This window comes from Chiloscyllium punctatum, chromosome 1 (assembly GCF_047496795.1).
Source record: "Chiloscyllium punctatum isolate Juve2018m chromosome 1, sChiPun1.3, whole genome shotgun sequence".
NCBI lineage: Eukaryota > Metazoa > Chordata > Chondrichthyes > Orectolobiformes > Hemiscylliidae > Chiloscyllium > Chiloscyllium punctatum.
This window is the reverse complement of record NC_092739.1, coordinates 26,989,075-27,006,805: the sequence shown is the minus strand read 5'-3', so window position 1 is coordinate 27,006,805 and position 17,731 is coordinate 26,989,075. Positions and strand designations below refer to the sequence as shown.

Here is a 17,731-nt window from a genome sequence, read left to right as displayed (position 1 = left end):
AGACTTATGGCTACTGGAGGAAATGAAAAATTTCACACTGCTGTAATAAAGACAAGCTGATGCTGACATTAACATTAAGACATTTTCAAGAGCTGTACTTAGCATCTAGTCCATGATGAACTAGACATAATTGATGTCTGAATATCTCCAGAGAATATGTCAAGTTACCAATGCAAAAAAACATTAAAACCGAGTTCTATTCTTTTGGATGAAGATAAGGGCAAATGAAAAGCTGCTCATACATGGCTCTGAACTGTGGTACTGCCAGATTTCTGTGAAAAAGAATTGTTGTTTTTACATTAACATTTTTAAAGAATCAAAGTAATTTGAGACACCATGGCAAATGTAACACGCTTTTAAGGAACGTGTGGCTTGGGGATCTATGACTTCCAAAGCTCAATGCAATTGGAATTTGCTTCACCTGGTTCTGTTGTAGGCGAATTGATGAAGATGCAATGACTTACGATAACTCCAATATTGTTATATCAGATGATGACCTTGTTAGTTACGGCAAACTGGGAGGACATTTTTCATCATAAACAAAAGAATTCTATGTACTTTTTCAGCTTGGAAATAGAATCTGAACACCAAACAGTTTAGGAGTACAAAGAAGATACAGAGTATTTAAGGACAAGTTTATAAAATCTGGATGTAAGTTTGCTCACTGAGCTGGAAGGTTAATTTTCAAATGTTTCATCAGCATACTAGGTAACATCGTCAGAGAGCCTCTGGTGAAGCTTCAATGAAGGCTCACTGATGATGTTACTTAGTATGCTGACGAAACATTTGAAAATGAATCTTCCAGCTCTGAGAGCAAACTTACATCCAGATTCTCATCCTGAGCTATGAATCATCTTAAAACTCGCTAAGTTTATAAAATAATGAGGGGTGTAGATAGGATTAATTGTAGTTTTCTTTTCCCGAGGAAGGGGGATTTCAAGACTAGGGGTATATTTTTAAGGTGAAAGGTTAGTCTTACGAAAAGTCATCCAGTGTTTTTGTATTGACAATGGGCTACATACTGGTCTCCATAAGGATATGGGTAATCTGTTGGTGAGGGTCACCCACTCGATTTAAAACCACAACAATTTCCATTCCCTTCAAATCAATGGAATGTAAATCCAATAGACTTTACAAGAAGTGAATAGTCTACTTATTTAGGATGGAAACTTAACCCATTGTACTCTAAATACCAATCCAAGTTACAATATCTGATGAACTTTAATTGAGGTAGCAGTCTTTGCAAATACTGTCATAACCTGAAGTCCACCAATCTTGCTTTATATTATTCCCAACTATTTGCAATATATCTTATTTGGATTATTCTGTTCACCCATTTTGTTCCCAAAAATAGTCTGAATATTAGACATGAGAGTTTCAGTCGAGGGACATTGAGAAAGTGCAATATTACAGGTAACTTGCAGGAATAAATACACTGTACCAATAAAGTGCAAAACTGATGAGTAAACTAATTTATCAATTGATTAATGAATTCAGGATGGTACATCAGAGAGACTGAAGCAGCCTATAAAGGAGGTGTTTAATGGTTTTAATTTGATAGAAATGAACACAATCAACAAGCTTATTCACTGTTTCTATGAAGATTTGACAGCTGAATTGGTTAATTCTTAAACAGATGAATGGTCTCAGCCTATTAGCTTGGAGAGATCAGAATGTCAAGGTAAATTGGATTGTCCTCTTCTGGGAGCTGAGACTTAGTTGAAGGGCTTCAATGCAGGGTTGTAGACAGCCTCATTTGGTTATATATTAGTGGCTCTTTTAACTGACATCCAGCAACCTCATTACACAAGGCAATGGAGGCATGTTCTAAAGTCAAAGAGTAAGGTTAAATACAGTTAGAGTCATACTGAATGGCACCTATCAACACAGGACTGTATATAAATTATTATTATCATAAATAAAGTTAAAAATCACAACACCAAGTTATAGTCCAACAGCGCTGCTCCTTCATCAGAAAGCTAGTGCTTCCAATTAAACCTGTTGGACTATAACATGATGTTGTGAGATTTTTAACTTTGTACACCCCAGTCCAACACCGGCACCTCCAAATCATCATAAATAAAGGTTATTATAAAGTGCAATCTTCAAATATAACTAACTAATCATCATGCTGTGACATATCACCTGGCTTACACATTGATGATGAACACATGTACTAGTATTCAAAAGTAGGAACCCTAATCCTCACCCTAACCCTAACATAAGGTTGAAACATAGAAACAGAGAAAATAGAAGCAGGAGGAGACCATTCAGCCCTTTAAACCTGCTCTACCATTCATCATGACCATGGCCGATTGTCTAACTTAATAGCCTAATCCTGCTTTCTCCCCCATAACCTTTGATTCATTCACCCCAAGTGATCTAGCCGCCTCTTGAATACATTCAATGTTTTGGCCTCAACTACGTTCTGTGGTAATGAATTCTACAGGCTCACCAATCTTTGGTTGAAGAAATGTCTCCTCATCTCTGTCCTAAATGGTCCACCTTGAATCCCTAGACTGTGACCCCTGGTTCTGGACACATCCACATTGGGAACATCCTCCCTGCATCTATCCTGTCTAATCATGTTTGAATTTTACAAGTATCCATAAGATCCTCCCCTCACTCATCTGAATTCCAGCGCAAGCAATCCTAACCTAGTCAACCTCTCCTCACACGTCAGTCCTGCCTTTCCTGCAATCAGCCTGGTTGAGGAGCTTGAGTAGACCTTTGAACCTGCTTCAACATTCAGAAAGATCATGACTGATCTGGTTGTGGACTCAACTCTTTTTTCATGACTGTTCCCCATAACCTTTCTAACTCGCTCCAACTCAGCTTTGAATAACTTCAATTATCTAGCCTCCATTGCCTCCTTGGTAAGAGAATTCCATAGCTTAACAATGCAGTGAAAGAAAATAATTCTCCTCATTTCCATTTAGAAAGGAGACCTCTTACTTTTCAGCTGTGCCTCTCAATCTTCTCTCCCACACATACAGAAACAACTGTCCAACATCGACCTTCCACGTCACCTCGGGATTGTATATGTTTCAATATGACAACTACTCATTCTTCTAATCTCTAAAAGGTATAGGATGAACCTGTTCAAATTTTCTTCATAAAATAAGTCCTTCATCTCAGGAATAATTCAACTGAAACTTATTTGAACTGTTTCAGATAAAGAGGCCAGAAGTGCATAAGGAACTCGAGATGCTCTCAACAAGGCCCTGTGGAGTAGCAGTAAAACATACTTATTGCATTTTCCATTCCCCTTCCAATAAACCAATATTCTATTTCTCTTCCTGACCACTTGCTGTACCTGCACATTAATTTTATGTGATTCAAAAACAAGGCACACAGTACTTCAGAATCCTGCAATCTCTATAACATACTGCTTTTCTTTTCTTTCTATCAAATTCTGCAACTATGAACATTTTACCACACTATGACCCTCTGGAAAATGTTTACCTTTTCCTGTAAAATATCTAAGTCAATGATATCGATTGTACATGTTCCTGCACTGATCTTTGTGTCATATTGGAAGCAAAGTATCAAGAACATAAGTAATAAGAGGAGCAGTAGACCATTTGGTCTCTCATACCCATCCCAGTATTCAATGAGATCCTGGCTGATCTGATTAACTCTGCTTTAGTTCCTGCCCTGCATAATTGGATTAGATTAGATTAGATTACTTACAGTGTGGAAACAGGCCCTTCGGCCCAACAAGTCCACACCGACCCACCGAAGCGCAACCCACCCATACCCCTACATCTACCCCTTACCTAACACTATGGGCAATTTAGCATAGCCAATTCACCTAACCTGCACATCTTTGGACTGTGGGAGGAAACCAGAGCACCCGGAGGAAACCCACGCAGACACGGGGAGAATGTGCAAACTCCACACAGTCAGTCGCCTGAGGCGGGAATTGAACCCGGGTCTCTGGCGCTGTGAGGCAACAGTGCTAACCACTGTGCCACCGTGCTACCCACTTTGATTCCCTTGTAAATCTGTCTCGCTTAGTCATGAATATTGGAATGACTCAGCCTCTACAGCTTTACCTGAAAGAGTAAGAAAGATTAATGACCCTCTGAGAGAGGAAATTCCTTCTCATCTCCATCTTTAATGGGGGACCCTACAGTTTTTAACTATTTCCCTTAGTTCTAGATTCCCCATAAGGAGAAACAGTCTCTTAGTATCTATGTGTGAAACTCCTCAAAATCTTATATTTCGATAAAGTCTTCTCTGATTCTCCCAAATCCCACTGAATCTAAGACCTAATATCTTCCCTTCAGCCTAGGAATCTGCTTTGTGAAACTTCTTTGAACTGCTTTCAAATTCATTTTTCCTTTTGTTAATAAAATGATACATTAAAAATCATGATATTTGTTTCGATTACAAATAAAATGAATCTATAATCACTTTAAAATGATTTTAAATATGGTCAAACCAAATTATATGCAATGTGATGAAATTCTTCAGAAATGATAGGTTTGTACTGTGGCCACAAGATCTGACTCAGTCAATCCTCTATGCAGCTCCTTAAGTGTGTTTTTGCCTCCCAGGTTTGAGGCACATACATATGATGTAACACTGAGTAAAAATTTGTGGAGGTATGGAATATCTGCCAGAAGTATGCAGAGGGTTATGATTTCAATCAGCAGATAATCATGGATTCAGGCCAATGCTGCAATTCTGGCCTTCACCTCACCAACTAACACCATCCCTTAACCTTATATTCATGTTCAGCATCAGACTTCCACTATCTTGCAGTGCTCTTGAAGGGGATAACCAACTATTTCCAGTTTACTTGTTAGATTTTACTGGTTGTTTCTGCATTTGCAGAATGTTTCGTGCCTTCCAGAATTGTTTAGACTCACTGGTTTCTGCAGGGAGCAGTGTGATAAATGCCGAAGGACAATGTGTTGACTTCAAGGATTCCACACAAATCCTTTGCTCCCGGAAATGAATGCAGGTGTAGACATCCCAATCCCCCTCCACCACTACCTCCACTCCAACCCTCTTGGAGAAAAGAGAAATGAAAGAGAGAATGAGCAAAGGGAAAACAGAGCAAGGAACCAGCTAGGGGAAGGAGCAGAAAGCCATACCCGTGCACTGTGTTCAGGGAGCAATTCTCCTACCTGGACCTCAATAATGTGTTCAATCGTAAAATGTGTCAAATGTCATAGCTTTGCGACCTGCTAAAACTTCAAAGCATGTGTGAATGTCATTGTCAGCAGTTGGAAATTTTTCTGTGTCTGCTCCTTTGAGGCTGGAGCAGGTACTATTTGTAACTTTCTGAGGCTCCACAATCTCGTGTTTACAGGTGAGTCCCTGGACAAGCTGCCGTTGTGGTGAGGTGAGTCTCTGGTGTAAACTGGAGGTGGTTCCCAGGTGGAGGGGAATCTAAACTGTGTACTTTTATATTTTGGTTTTCCTTTTCATTCTTATGTTAGATATTTTATTATTACTTCTTCTACTTTAGACCAAATACTTAAGTATATGTATCTAGGTATCTTATACCTAAGATGACGGCATAAGTGGTGACTTGTAATCTTTTCACTGTACTCATTTGAGTACATGTAACCATAAAAATAATTTAATTCAATTATATGTCTTATTGTCAAAGCAGTGAAGTGATCATATGCTTTTGCAGATATTGCAGGGTTCTCAATCACCCAGGATGCACAGATTTTCAGGCACTCTGAAATGTACCACAGATTCAGTGTTCCTTCAGAGTGTTGCTGGTGAGTAATTATATTCGGCACATCTCACAGGACAATGGACAAGCCACTAAATAATCAGTACCTCAGCTACTCTGACAAAGCAGAGGGTGTACTTTATTTTTATTCATTCAGAAAATGAGGCTTTACTGGCTGGGCCAGCATTTAGTAGTTTTCCTACTTGCCCTTGAGAAGATATTGTGTTGAGGCCCTTTCTTAAACCATTGTTCGTTTGGTACAGCTGCAGTCACAATATTGTCTTGGAAGAAGTTCCGGATTTTGATCCAGTGATACTAAAGAAACAGTAACATATTTCCAAGTCAGGATGGTGAATGGTATGGATGGAATTTGCAGGAACCATGTATCTGCTGCCTTTGACTTTCTCAATGGCAGTGTTTGTGGATTTGGAAGGTGCAGTCGAAGGAGCTTTTGTGAATTATTATTACTTATTAAAAAGTACACACTGCTGCTACTGAGTGAGAGTGTTGGTGGGAGTGAGAATTGTAGATATGGTGCCAGTCAAGTAGGTTTTTTAATCTTGGATGATGTCAAGCTTCTTCAGTGTTTATGGAGCTGCACTCATCCAGGCAAGTGTGGAGTATTCCATCGCACCTTGACTTGAGCCTTTCACATGGTGGGCAGGCTTTGGGGAGTCAGGAGGTGATTTACCTACATAGTATTACTGGCCTCTGACCTGCTCTTGTAGCCACCACGTTAATGTGGTGAGTCCAGTTGAGTTTCTGGTCAATCATAACCCTCAGAGAGGGATTCAGTGATGGGACACCATTGAAGTCAAGGTAAAATTGCTGGATTCTCTCTTATTGGAGATGGTCATTTTCTGACATTTATGCTGTGGGAACGTTACTTACTGCTTGTCAGTCCAAACCTAGATATTTTCTAGATGTTGCTGAATTTGGGCTTGGACAGCCTCAGTAACTGAGGAGTCACAAATGGAGCTGAACATTGTGCAGTCATCAGTGCAGTCTCAACTTCTAACCTTATGATGAAGAGAGGTCATTGATAGAGCAGCTGAATATGCTTAGGTTTAGGACATTATCCTGAGGAACTTCTGTGGAGATATCCTGGAGCTGAGATGACCGATGTCCAGCAACCACAATTACCTTTCTATGTGACAAGTATGACTCCAACCAGTAAAACATTTTCCCATGGTCCCTATTTAATCTTGGGGATCCTTGATGCTGCATGTGGTCAAATGTGGCCTAGATGCCCAGGGCTGTCACTCTCACCTCTGGAAATCAGCTCTTTTACCAACCATTGAATGAGAATGTACTGAGATCAGAAGCTGAGTCATCCAGATGGAACAAAAGCTTGGTGTCAGTGAGCTGGTGTTGCTTGATAGCACTGTTGCTGATACCTTCCATTGCTTTACTTATGATTAAGAGTAGATTGATGGCGTGATAATTAGCAGGGTTAGATTTGTCTGGATTTTTGTGTGCAGGGCTTATGGGTAATTTTCCACATTGTTGGTAAGATGTCAGTGTTGCAGCTGTACTGGTTCCATTTCGATAGGAGTGTGGCAAGTTATGAATTACAAATCTTTTGATGCTACTTCCAGAATGTTGTCAGGGCCAATTGCCTTTGCAATATGTAATGGTTTCAGCCATTTCTTAGTATCACGTGGAGTGAATCAAATTGGCTAAAGACTTACTTACCTGTGATGCTCACTAAATAGCAGCTGTGTACTTTTTATAACATGCATTGCAGAAATTCACAAAAGCTCCTTCGACTGCACCTTCCAAATCCACTGGAGGAGGTTAAGATAGAACATCTACTTCAGCACTTCTGGCTGAAGACTGTTGCTAGTGCTTCAGCTTTATCATTTGTGCTGGACTCCATCATCAAGAATGGAGATGTTTCTGGAGCCGCCTCCTCCAGTGAATTGTTTAATTGTCCACCATCATTCATGACTGGATGTGGCAGGACTGCAGAACTTAGATCTGATCCATTGGTTGTTGGATTGCTTAGCTCTGTCTGTCAGTTGCTTCTTCTGCTGTTTGGCATGCAAGTAGTCCTGTTTGGTGGCTTCACCAAGTTGAAATCTCATTTTTAGGTACTTGTGCTGCTCCTGCCGTACCCTTCGCACTCTTCATTGAATGAGGGTTGAACCTTGGCTAAATGATATCCTGGGCCATGAGTGTTTTTGAGTGGAATTCTGCTGTGGATGGTCCACAGGAATTCTTAGATGTTGATTCTTGTGTTGCTAGATCTGTTCAAAATCCATCCCATTTGGCAGTCATACACAACATAATGGAAGGTATTCTCAATGAGAAGATGGAACCTAGTTTCCACAAGGACAATGCAATGGTCATTCTTATTGATACAGTCATGGACATGCAACAGGCAGATTGGTGAGAATGAAGTCAAGTATATTTTTACCTATTGTTGGTTTCCTCACCAACTGTCACAGACCCAATCTCACAGCTATATCCTTTAGGACTCAGTCAGCTTTGTCAATAGAGAGGCTGCAAAGCCACACTTGGTGGTAGACATTGAAATTCCCCACTCTGAGTACATTCTGCACCCTTGACACTCTGAGTTTCCTTAAACTGGTATTTAATACAGGGGAGTACCAATTAATCAACCAGTATCACTGTTATCTGGTAGTCAACAACATGTTTCTTTGCCTATGTTTGACTGGAAGCCATGAGATTTCATGGCATCCAGAATTGATGCTGAGGACTCCCAGGGCAACTCCCACCCAACTGTATACCACTGTGTTGCCATATCTGCTGGGTCTGCCCTGCCATTGAGAAAAGACATATTCAGGGATGGTGATAGTGATTTTTGGAGGTATTGACGGTTAGGTATAATTCTGATTGTATGACTCTATCAGGCTGTTGCTCAACTAGTTTTTGATAGCTCTCCCAATTTTGCCACAGCCCCCAGATATTAGTAAGGAGGACTTTGCTGGGTCGACAGGGCAGAATTTCCTGTTTGTTGTTTCCAATACCAGGTTCTCTGTACAGATTTATTTCCTTTTTGAGACTTTTTAATCTGTTGGTAGCCTGTGTAAGATATGTACTAATGGCCTAGGTGAGGGAAATGAATGTGCCATTGCCAAGTTTGCAGATGACACAAAATTAAGTGTGAAAGCGACTGGTGAGAATGATACAAAGAGTTTATGGAGTGATATAGACAGATTAAATGAGCTGGCAAAAACCTGGCATTTGGAATATAATGGGGGACAATGTGAGGTTATTTACTCTGGCAGGAAGAATACAGAAGTCGAATGTTACTTAAATGGAGAAAGACTACTGAAAGCTACAGTACAGAGGGATTTGTGCACAAATCACAAAGAGCTAGCATCCAAAATTAGCAGGTAATTTGAAAAGCCATAGAGTGTTATTTCGAAGGAAATTGAGATTTAGGATGCATAGGATGGGGAAAGGTAACTGCAGGGGATGGGCACAATTGCAATGTGGATCTTATTCAAAGACCAGCTACTGTGGGTCCTTGATAAGTATGTACTGGTCAGGTAGGGAGGAGGTTGTCGAGCGCAGGATCTGTGATTTACTAAGGAAATTGAATCTCTTGTCAAGAGGAAGAAGGCGGCTTATGTTAGGATGAGATGTGATGGCTCAGTTAGGCCACTTGAGAGTTACAAGTTAGCCAATAAAGACCTAAAGAAAGAGCTAAGAAGAGCCAGGAGGGGACATGAGAGGTCATTGGCGGATAGGATCAAGAAAAACCCTAAGGCGTTCTATAGGTATATCAGGAATAAAAGTAAGATTAGGGCCAATCAAGCATAGTTGTGTGTGGAGTCAGATGAGATAGGGGAAGTGCTAAATGAATATTTTTTGTCAGTATTCACACTAGAGAAAGACAATGTAGTCAAAGAGAATTCTGAGATACAGATTACTAATAAATGGGATTGAAGTGCATAAGGAGGAAGTGTTACCAACTCTGGAAAATGTAAAAATAGATAAGTCTACTGGGCTAGATGGGATTTATCCTAGGATTCTCTGGAAAGCCAGGGAAGAGATTGCAGAACCTTTGGCTTTGATCTTTATATCATCATTATCTACAGGAATAGTGCCAGAAGACTGGAGGATAGTAAATATTGTTCCCTTGTTCAAGAAGGGGAGTAGAGACAACCCTGTAAATTATAGACCTGTGGGCTTTACTTTGTTTGTGGGTAAAGTGTTGGGAAGAGTTATAAGAGAGAGGATTTATAATCATCGAGAAAGGCAGAAGTTGATTAGGGATAGTCAACATGGTTTTGTGAAGCATAGGTAGTGCCTCACAAACTTTATTGAGTTCTTTGAGAAGGAGACGAAGGAGAAGGAGGGTAAAGTGGTTGATGTGGTGTATATGGATTTCAGTAAGGCGATTGATAAGGTTCCCAGCTGTAGGTTATTGCACAAAATATGGACGTATGGGATTGAGGGCGATTTAACAGTTTGGATCAGAAATTGGCCAGCAGAGGGTGATGGTTGATGGGAAATATTCATCCTGGAGTTCTGTTACTAGTGGGGTACGGAAGGTTTCACTGCTATTTGTCATTTTTTATAAATTTGTGGTCGGTAGAGTTGTGGACAGTGATGAGGATTTATAGGTTACAGATTTATAGGTTATAAGCTGCAGAGCTGAGCTGAGAGATGGCAAATGGAGTAATGTGAAAAAGTGTGAGGTGATTCACTTTGGAAGGAGTAACAGGAATGCAGAGTACTGGGCTAATGGTAAGATTCTTGGTAGTGTAGAAGAGCAGAGAGATCTTGGTGTTAGCTTGTACTGGTAGAGGGATTGAGTTTTGGAACCATGAGATTATGTTGCAGATATACAAAACTCTGGTGGGGCCACATTTGGAGTATTGCATACAGTTCTGGTCACCACATTATAAAAAGGATGTGGAAGCTTTGGAGAGGTTTCAGAGGAGATTTACTAGGATGTTACCTGATATGGAGGGAAGGCTGAGGGACTTGAGGCTGTTTTCATTAGAAAGAAGAAGGTTGAGAGGTAACTTAATTGAGACATATAAGATAATCAGAGGGTTAGATAGGTTGGACAGTGAGAGCCTTTTTCCTCAGATGGTGATGGCTAGCACGAGGGGACATAGCTTTAAATTGAGAAATGATAGATATAGGACTGATGTATGAGGTAGTTTATTTACTCAGAGTAGTAGAGGGGATAGAATGCACTGCCTGCAACATTAGTAGACTCACCAACTTTAAGGGCATGTAAATGGTCATTGATTAGGCATATGGACGAGAATGGAATAGTGTAGGGTAGATGGGCTTCAGATTGGTTCCACAGGTCCGCACAACATCGAGGGCCGAAGGGCCTGTACTGCGCTGCAATGTTCTATGTTCTATATATACATGACTTTGATCAGGGAACAAAACGCAACATTTGCAAGTTAGTACGAAACTGGGCAGGATTGTGAATTGTGGGGAGGGTGCAGTGAGAATTCATGATAACTTCGGAGAATGGACAAACACAAAGATGATGCAGTATAACATGGCTAAATATGAAAATATAAATTTCGATGTGAAACATAGAGAATTATTGAAATGGTGATTTATTGGGAAGTGTGGATCTGGGTGTCCTCGTGCACCAGTTAGATGGCAGGTGCAGCAAGTAATTAAGTTGGCAATTGATATATTGACCATAATTGCAATAAGATTTAAGTTCTGAAGTAGGAATGCCTTACTTCAGTTATACAAAGCCTTGGTGAGAGTGCATCTGGCACATTGGTCTCCCTGCCTAAGAAATTATATCCTTAATGTAGAGAGAGTGCAGCAGAGGTTCAGACACTGGGGATGGCAGGAATGTCGCATGAGGAATTTCTATGGGAAATCATGTCTCACAAACTTGATTGAGTTTTTTGAAGAAGTAACAAAGAGGATTGATGAGGGCAGATGTGATCTATATGGACTTCAGTAAGGCATTTGACAATGCTCCCCTTTGGAGACTGGTTAGCAAGGTTAGATCTCATGGAATACAAGGATACAGGATTGGCTCAAAGGTAGAAGACAGAGGGTGGTGGTGGAGGGTTGTTTTACAGACTAAAGGCCTGTGACCAGTGGAGTGCCACAAGGATCGGTGCTGGGTCCACTACTTTTCACTATTTACATAAATTATTTGGATGTGAGCATAAGAGGTCTAGTTAATAAGTTTGCAGATGATGCCAAAATTGGAGGTGTAGTGGACAGTGAAGAAGGTTACCTCAGAATACAACGGGATCTTGATCAGATGGGCCAATGGGCTGAGAAGTGGCAGATGGCGTTTAATTTAGATAAATGTGAGGTGCTGCATTTTGGGAAAGCAAATCTTAGCAGGACTTATACAGTTAATGGTCAGGTCCTAGGGAGGGGGTGTTGCTGAACAAACAGACCTTGGAGTGCAGGTTCATAGCTCCTTGAAAGTGGAGTCACAGGTAGATAGGGTAGTGAAGAAGGCATTTGGTAGGACACTGTTGGAATATTGTGTGCAAATCTGATCTCATTCCTATCAGAAAGATGTTGTGAAACTTGAAACGGCTCAGAAAAGATTCACAAGGATGTTACCAGGGTTGGAGGATTTGAGCTATCGTGAGAGGTTGAATAGGCTAGGGCTATTTTCCCTGGTGCTTCGGAGGCTGAGGGGTGACCTAATAGAGGTTTATGAAATCATGAGGGGCATGGATAGGATAATTAGACAAAGCCTTTTCCCTGGGGTGGGGAAGTCCAGAACTAGAGGGCATAGGTTTAGAGTGAGAGGGGAAAGATATAAGAGACCTAAGGGCAACATTTTCACACATGGAATGAGCTGCCAGAGGAAGTGGTGGGACTAGTACAACTGCAACACTTAAAAGGCATTTGGATGGGTGTATGAATAGGAAGGGTTTGGAGGGATATGCCAGGTTCCTGCAGGTGGGACTAGATTGGGTTGGGATATCTGGTTGGCATGCACAAGTTGGACCGAAGGGTCTGTTTCCATGCTGTACATCTCCACTGCTCTATGACTCTATTGGTTCAACTGGACTTGTATTCTCTGGAGTTTAGAGACATGAGAGGGGATCTGATTGAAACATATGAAATTCTGACTGACTAAATGTAGGGAGGATGTTTTGACTGGCTTTGGACCGGGGACACAGTATCGAGATATGGGTTAGGCAATTTAGGACTAAGATGACAAAAAATTTCTTCTCTCAAAGGGTAGAGAACCTTTGGAGTCTCAGTCACAGAGGGCTGTGGGAGCCAGTCACTGAATATGTTAAATAAAGACTTAGTTGTTTTATATATTGAAGGCATCAACTGGTATGCGGAGAAATCAGGCATATGGCAATGAAAAAAAAAGATCAGCCATGATCATATAGAATAGTGAAGTGGGCTTAAAAAACCAAATAGCCTACCCCTGCTCCTGGTTTGCATGTTTCTTATTGAGAACAGGTTGATGCGCTTACTCATTGGAGTTTAGAAAAATGAGAGGAAACAAATACAATTCTTAGGGGCTTGACAGGGTAAATACAGACAGGTATTTCCCCTTTGTGGGAGAGTCTAGGACCAGAAGGCATACTCTCAGAATATGGGGTCACCCAGTTAAGAAAGAGATGAGAAAGAATTTCATCTCTCAGAGGGTAGAAATCTGAGGAATTCTTTACCACAGAGGGCAAGGATCGGTGCTGGGTCCTCTACTTTTTGTCGTTTATATAAATGATTTGGATGCGAGCGTAAGGCGTATGGTTAGTAAGTTTGCAGATGACACCAAAATTGGATGTGTGGTAGATAGCGAAGAAGGTTACCTCAGATGACAACGGGATCTTGATCAGATGGGCCAACGGGCTGAGAAGTGGCAGATGGAGTTTAATTCAGATAAATGTGAGGTGCTGCATTTTGGGAAAGCAAATCTTAGCAGGACTTATACACTTATACACTCCCTAAGGTCCTAGGGAGTGTTGCTGAACAGAGATCTTGGCGTACAGGTTCATAGCTCCTTGAAAGTGGAGTCGCAGGTAGATAGGATAGTGAAGAAGGCGTTTGGTATGCTTTCCTTTATTGGTCAGAGCATTGAGTACAGGAGCTGGGAGGTCATGTTGCGGCTGCACAGGACATTGGTTAGGCTGCTTTTGGAATATTGCGTGCAATTCTGGTCTCCTTCCTATCGGAAAGATGTTGTGAATCTTGAAAGGGTTCAGAAAGGATTTACAAGGGTGTTGCCAGGGTTGGAGGATATGAGCTATAAGGAGAAGCTGAACAGGCTGGGACTGTTTTCCCTGGAGCATCAGAGGCTAAGGTTTTGTAAATCAGAGGTTTACAAAATTATGAGGGGCATGGATAGGATAAGTAGACAAAGTCTTTTCCCTGGGGTGGGGTGTCCAGAACTAGAGGGCATAGGTTTAGGGTGAGAGGGGAAAGATATAAAAAAAGACCTAAGGGGCAACCTTTTCACGCAGAGGGTGGTATGTGTATGGAATGAGCTGCCAGAGAAAGTGGTGGAGGCTGGTACAATTGCAACATTTAAAAGGCATTTGGATAGGTATATGAATAGGAAGGGTTTGAAGGGATATGGGCCGGGTGCTGGCAGGTGGGACTCGATTGGGTTGGGATATCTGGTCGGCATGGACGGGTTGGACCGAAGGGTCTGTTTCCATGCTGTACATCTCTATGACTCTATCACTCTAAATCAAAGTCAGTCTTCTCCAATCCATTTTGTTATGCAAAATGCAATCTGCGTTATTTTTAACAATGTTTAGTTAACTGAATGCAAATCTGGTAACCCAATAATGGATGCGTTGCAGTACTTTGCAAAAATCAACCTCATATTGAATCCATAAACTAGCACTTAAAAGATACAATGATTGTGAATTGAATTTGTGCTGCAGAACCCTTTTACATCCCACTGAATGATGTGTCATGTCATACTGTTGGCCACAACACATTAATTCATGGTGTAATGGGGTACCACAAAAATGTTACTGCTTTATTTGACCAGATTCCATGAAGAAAATCTGGTTGACATTATACTGGCGAATGAAAGAAAGTACAGAAGAAAGGGAAGTGATGATTCACATGGTGTTGTAAGATAATTATGTCTGACAATATTTTTTATTCCAGTTAAAAAAAAGACAGAAATATGTGTTACAAATTCATGGGTATTCTTCAAATCACTTCACTGAAGGGTGTGAACATCATCTTATTGGGATTTGAGCTTTGTAGCTGAGGACAATGAAAGATGTTGGCATTTAGTTAATGCTTTGCAAGTACAGGCTTTTTTGCCAGTGAGGGTTGATTACAGTGTACTCGATTAATTACAATTACAATTTCACAGTCAATGTGGCAAAGGTTTGATGTTTGGCCAAGTGACTGCAACAAATGCTGCTATGTTCTGTGCTGGCTAATCTTCAGCTACTTAAGTGACTGAAATGCATGTAACCTGGGTCAAGAGGAAGACAAAGGCTTATGTAATGAGATGTGATAGATCAGTTGGGGTGCTTGAGAGTTACAAGTTAGCCAGGGAAGACCTAAAGAGAGAGTTAAGAAGGGCCAGGAGGCAACAAGAGAAGTCATTGGTGAATAGGATCAAGGAAATCCCTAAGGCTTTCTAAAGCTATATCAGGAATAAAAGAATGAATAGAGTCATAATAGAGTAAGATTAGGCCCAATCAAGGACAATAGTGGGAAGTTGTGCGTGGAGTCAGATGAGATACGGGAAGCGCTAAATGAATATTTTTCGTCAGTATTTACATTAGAAAAAGACAAGGTTGTCGCGGAGAGGCTGCGATACAGGCTACTATACTAGATAAGATTGAGGTTTACAAGGAGGAGGTCTTAGCAACTCTGGAAAGTGTAAAAATAGATAAGTCCACTGGGTCTGATGGGGTTTATCCTAGGATTCTCTGGGGAGCCAGGGACGAGATTGCAGAGCCTTTGACTTTGATCTTTATGTCGTCATTGCCGACAATAATAGTGCTAGAAGACTGGTAGATAGCAAATGTTGTTCCCTTGTTCAAGAATGGGAGTAGAAACAACTCTGGTAATTTTGCCCAGTGAGCCTTACTTCAGTTGTGGGTAAAGTGTTGAAAAGGGTTAGAAGAGGTAGGATTTGTAATCATCTAGTCAACACAGCTTTGTGAATGCCTCACAAACCTTTATTGAGTTCTTTGAGAAGGTGACCAAACAGGTGGATGAGGGTAAAGCAGTTGATGTAATGAATATAGATTTCAGTAAGGTGTTTGATAAGGTTCCCCATGGTAAGCTATTACACAACATACAGAGGCATGGGATTGAGGGTGACTTAGAGGTTTGGATCAGAAATTGGCTAGCTGAAAGAAGACAGGGTGATGGTTGATGGAAAATATTCATCCCGGAGTTCAGTTACTAGTGGGGTACGGCAAGGATCTGGTTTAGGTCCACTGCTATTTGTCATTTTTATAAATGACCTGGATGAGGGCAGAGAAGGATGGGTTAGTGAATTTGTTGACAACACTAAGATTAGATTACTTACAGTGTGGAAACAGGCCCTTCGGCCCAACAAGTCCACACCGACCCGCTGAAGCGCAACCCACCCAGACCCATTCCCCTACATTTACCCTTTCACCTAACACTACAGGCAATTTAGCATGGCCAATTCACCTAACCTGCACATTTTTGAACTGTGGGAGGAAACCCACGCAGACATTGGGAGAATGTGCAAACTCCACACAGTCAGTCGCCTGAGGCGGGAATTGAACCTGGGTCTCTGTCGCTGTGAGGCAGCAGTGCTAACCACTGTGCCACCGTGCTGCCCATAAGGTTGGTAGAGTTGTGGATACTGACAAAGGATGTTGTAGGTTACTGAAAGACATTGACAAGCTGCAGAGTTAGGCTGAGAGGTGGCAAATGGAGTTTAATGTGGAAAAGTGTGAGGTGATTCACTTTGGAAGGGGTAACAGGAATTCAGAGTACTGGGCTAATGGTAAGATTCTTCGCAGAGAGACCTTGGTGTCAATGTAGGTAGATCTTTGAAAGTTGCCCCCCAGGTTGATAGGGTTGTTAAGAAGGCATACGGTGTGTTAGCTTTTATTAGTAGAGGCATTGAATTTCAGAACCATGAGGTCATGCTGCAGCGGTAAAAAACACTAGTGCGCCACACTTGGAGTATTGCATCCAGTTCTGGTCACTGCATTACAGGAAGGATGTGGAAGCATTGGAAATGGTTCAGAGGAGATTTACCAGGATGTTGTCTGGTATGGAGGGAAGCTCTTTTGAGGAAAGGCTGAGGGATTTGAGGCTGTTTTCGTTAGAGAAAGAAAGTTGAGAGGCAACTTAATTGAGACATATAAGATAATCAAAGGTTGGGCAGCGAAAGCCTTTTTCCTCGAATGATGATGGCTCGCACAAGGGGACTTAGCTTTAAATTGAAGGGTGATAGACATAGGACAGATGTCAAAGGTAGTTTCTTTACTCAGAGAATAATGGGGGCAAGGAACACACTGCCTGCAATAGTAGTGTGCAACTTTATGGGCATTTAATTGGTCATTGGATAGGCAAATGGACGAGAATGGAGTAGTGTAGATTAGATGGGCTTCAAATTGGTGTCACAGGTCAGCACAAGATTGAGAGATGAAGGGCCTGTATGGCCCTATGTTCTATTTACCTACTAATGATCTCTGAAAGTAAGAAATCTCCTGAAGACAGCATACAATGGTGGTGCATGGACAATCATTTATGGGGACAGCCTCCACGTCCTGTAAAAGTTTTGTCTGTTGTGTTACTTACTTTATTGATCATTACTTACAGCACTGCTGTGTGAAGGTCTGTAATTATTTACTTCAGTGTATTGGGCAGACAGATATGTGGAGATAACATCATCAAGCAAAATTCACAGAATCTGCAGAATGATAGTTTCCCTTCACATATTTTATAAAGTAATTTATTTTGAATCTTATAAGGGAACTCATAGAATCAAAGAACCTTACATTATGGGAACAGGCTACTCAGCCTATGAAGTCCACACTGAAGAGTGTCCACCCAGAAACACACCACTACCCTATCCCTATAACCCTGAATTTCCCTTGGTTAATCCACTAG

The 17,731-nt window shown here is 41.2% G+C and overlaps 1 protein-coding gene across 5 annotated transcripts in view; it reads right to left on the bottom strand.

The window, feature by feature from the left end:
- Positions 1-1,521: 1,521 nt before the first annotated feature.
- egf (epidermal growth factor) overlaps positions 1,522-17,731 on the bottom strand; it is a 156,523-nt gene continuing 140,313 nt past the window's right edge. For all 5 annotated transcript variants that reach the window (XR_011962012.1, XM_072581987.1, XM_072582302.1 and 2 more), the window contains one exon: positions 1,522-1,827. Coding sequence is in view for 4 of the 5 variants with exons in the window: in XM_072581987.1 (XP_072438088.1) it covers positions 1,780-1,827 (48 nt within the window). In the remaining variant the exon portion in view is untranslated. The remainder of the gene's footprint in view (positions 1,828-17,731) is intronic.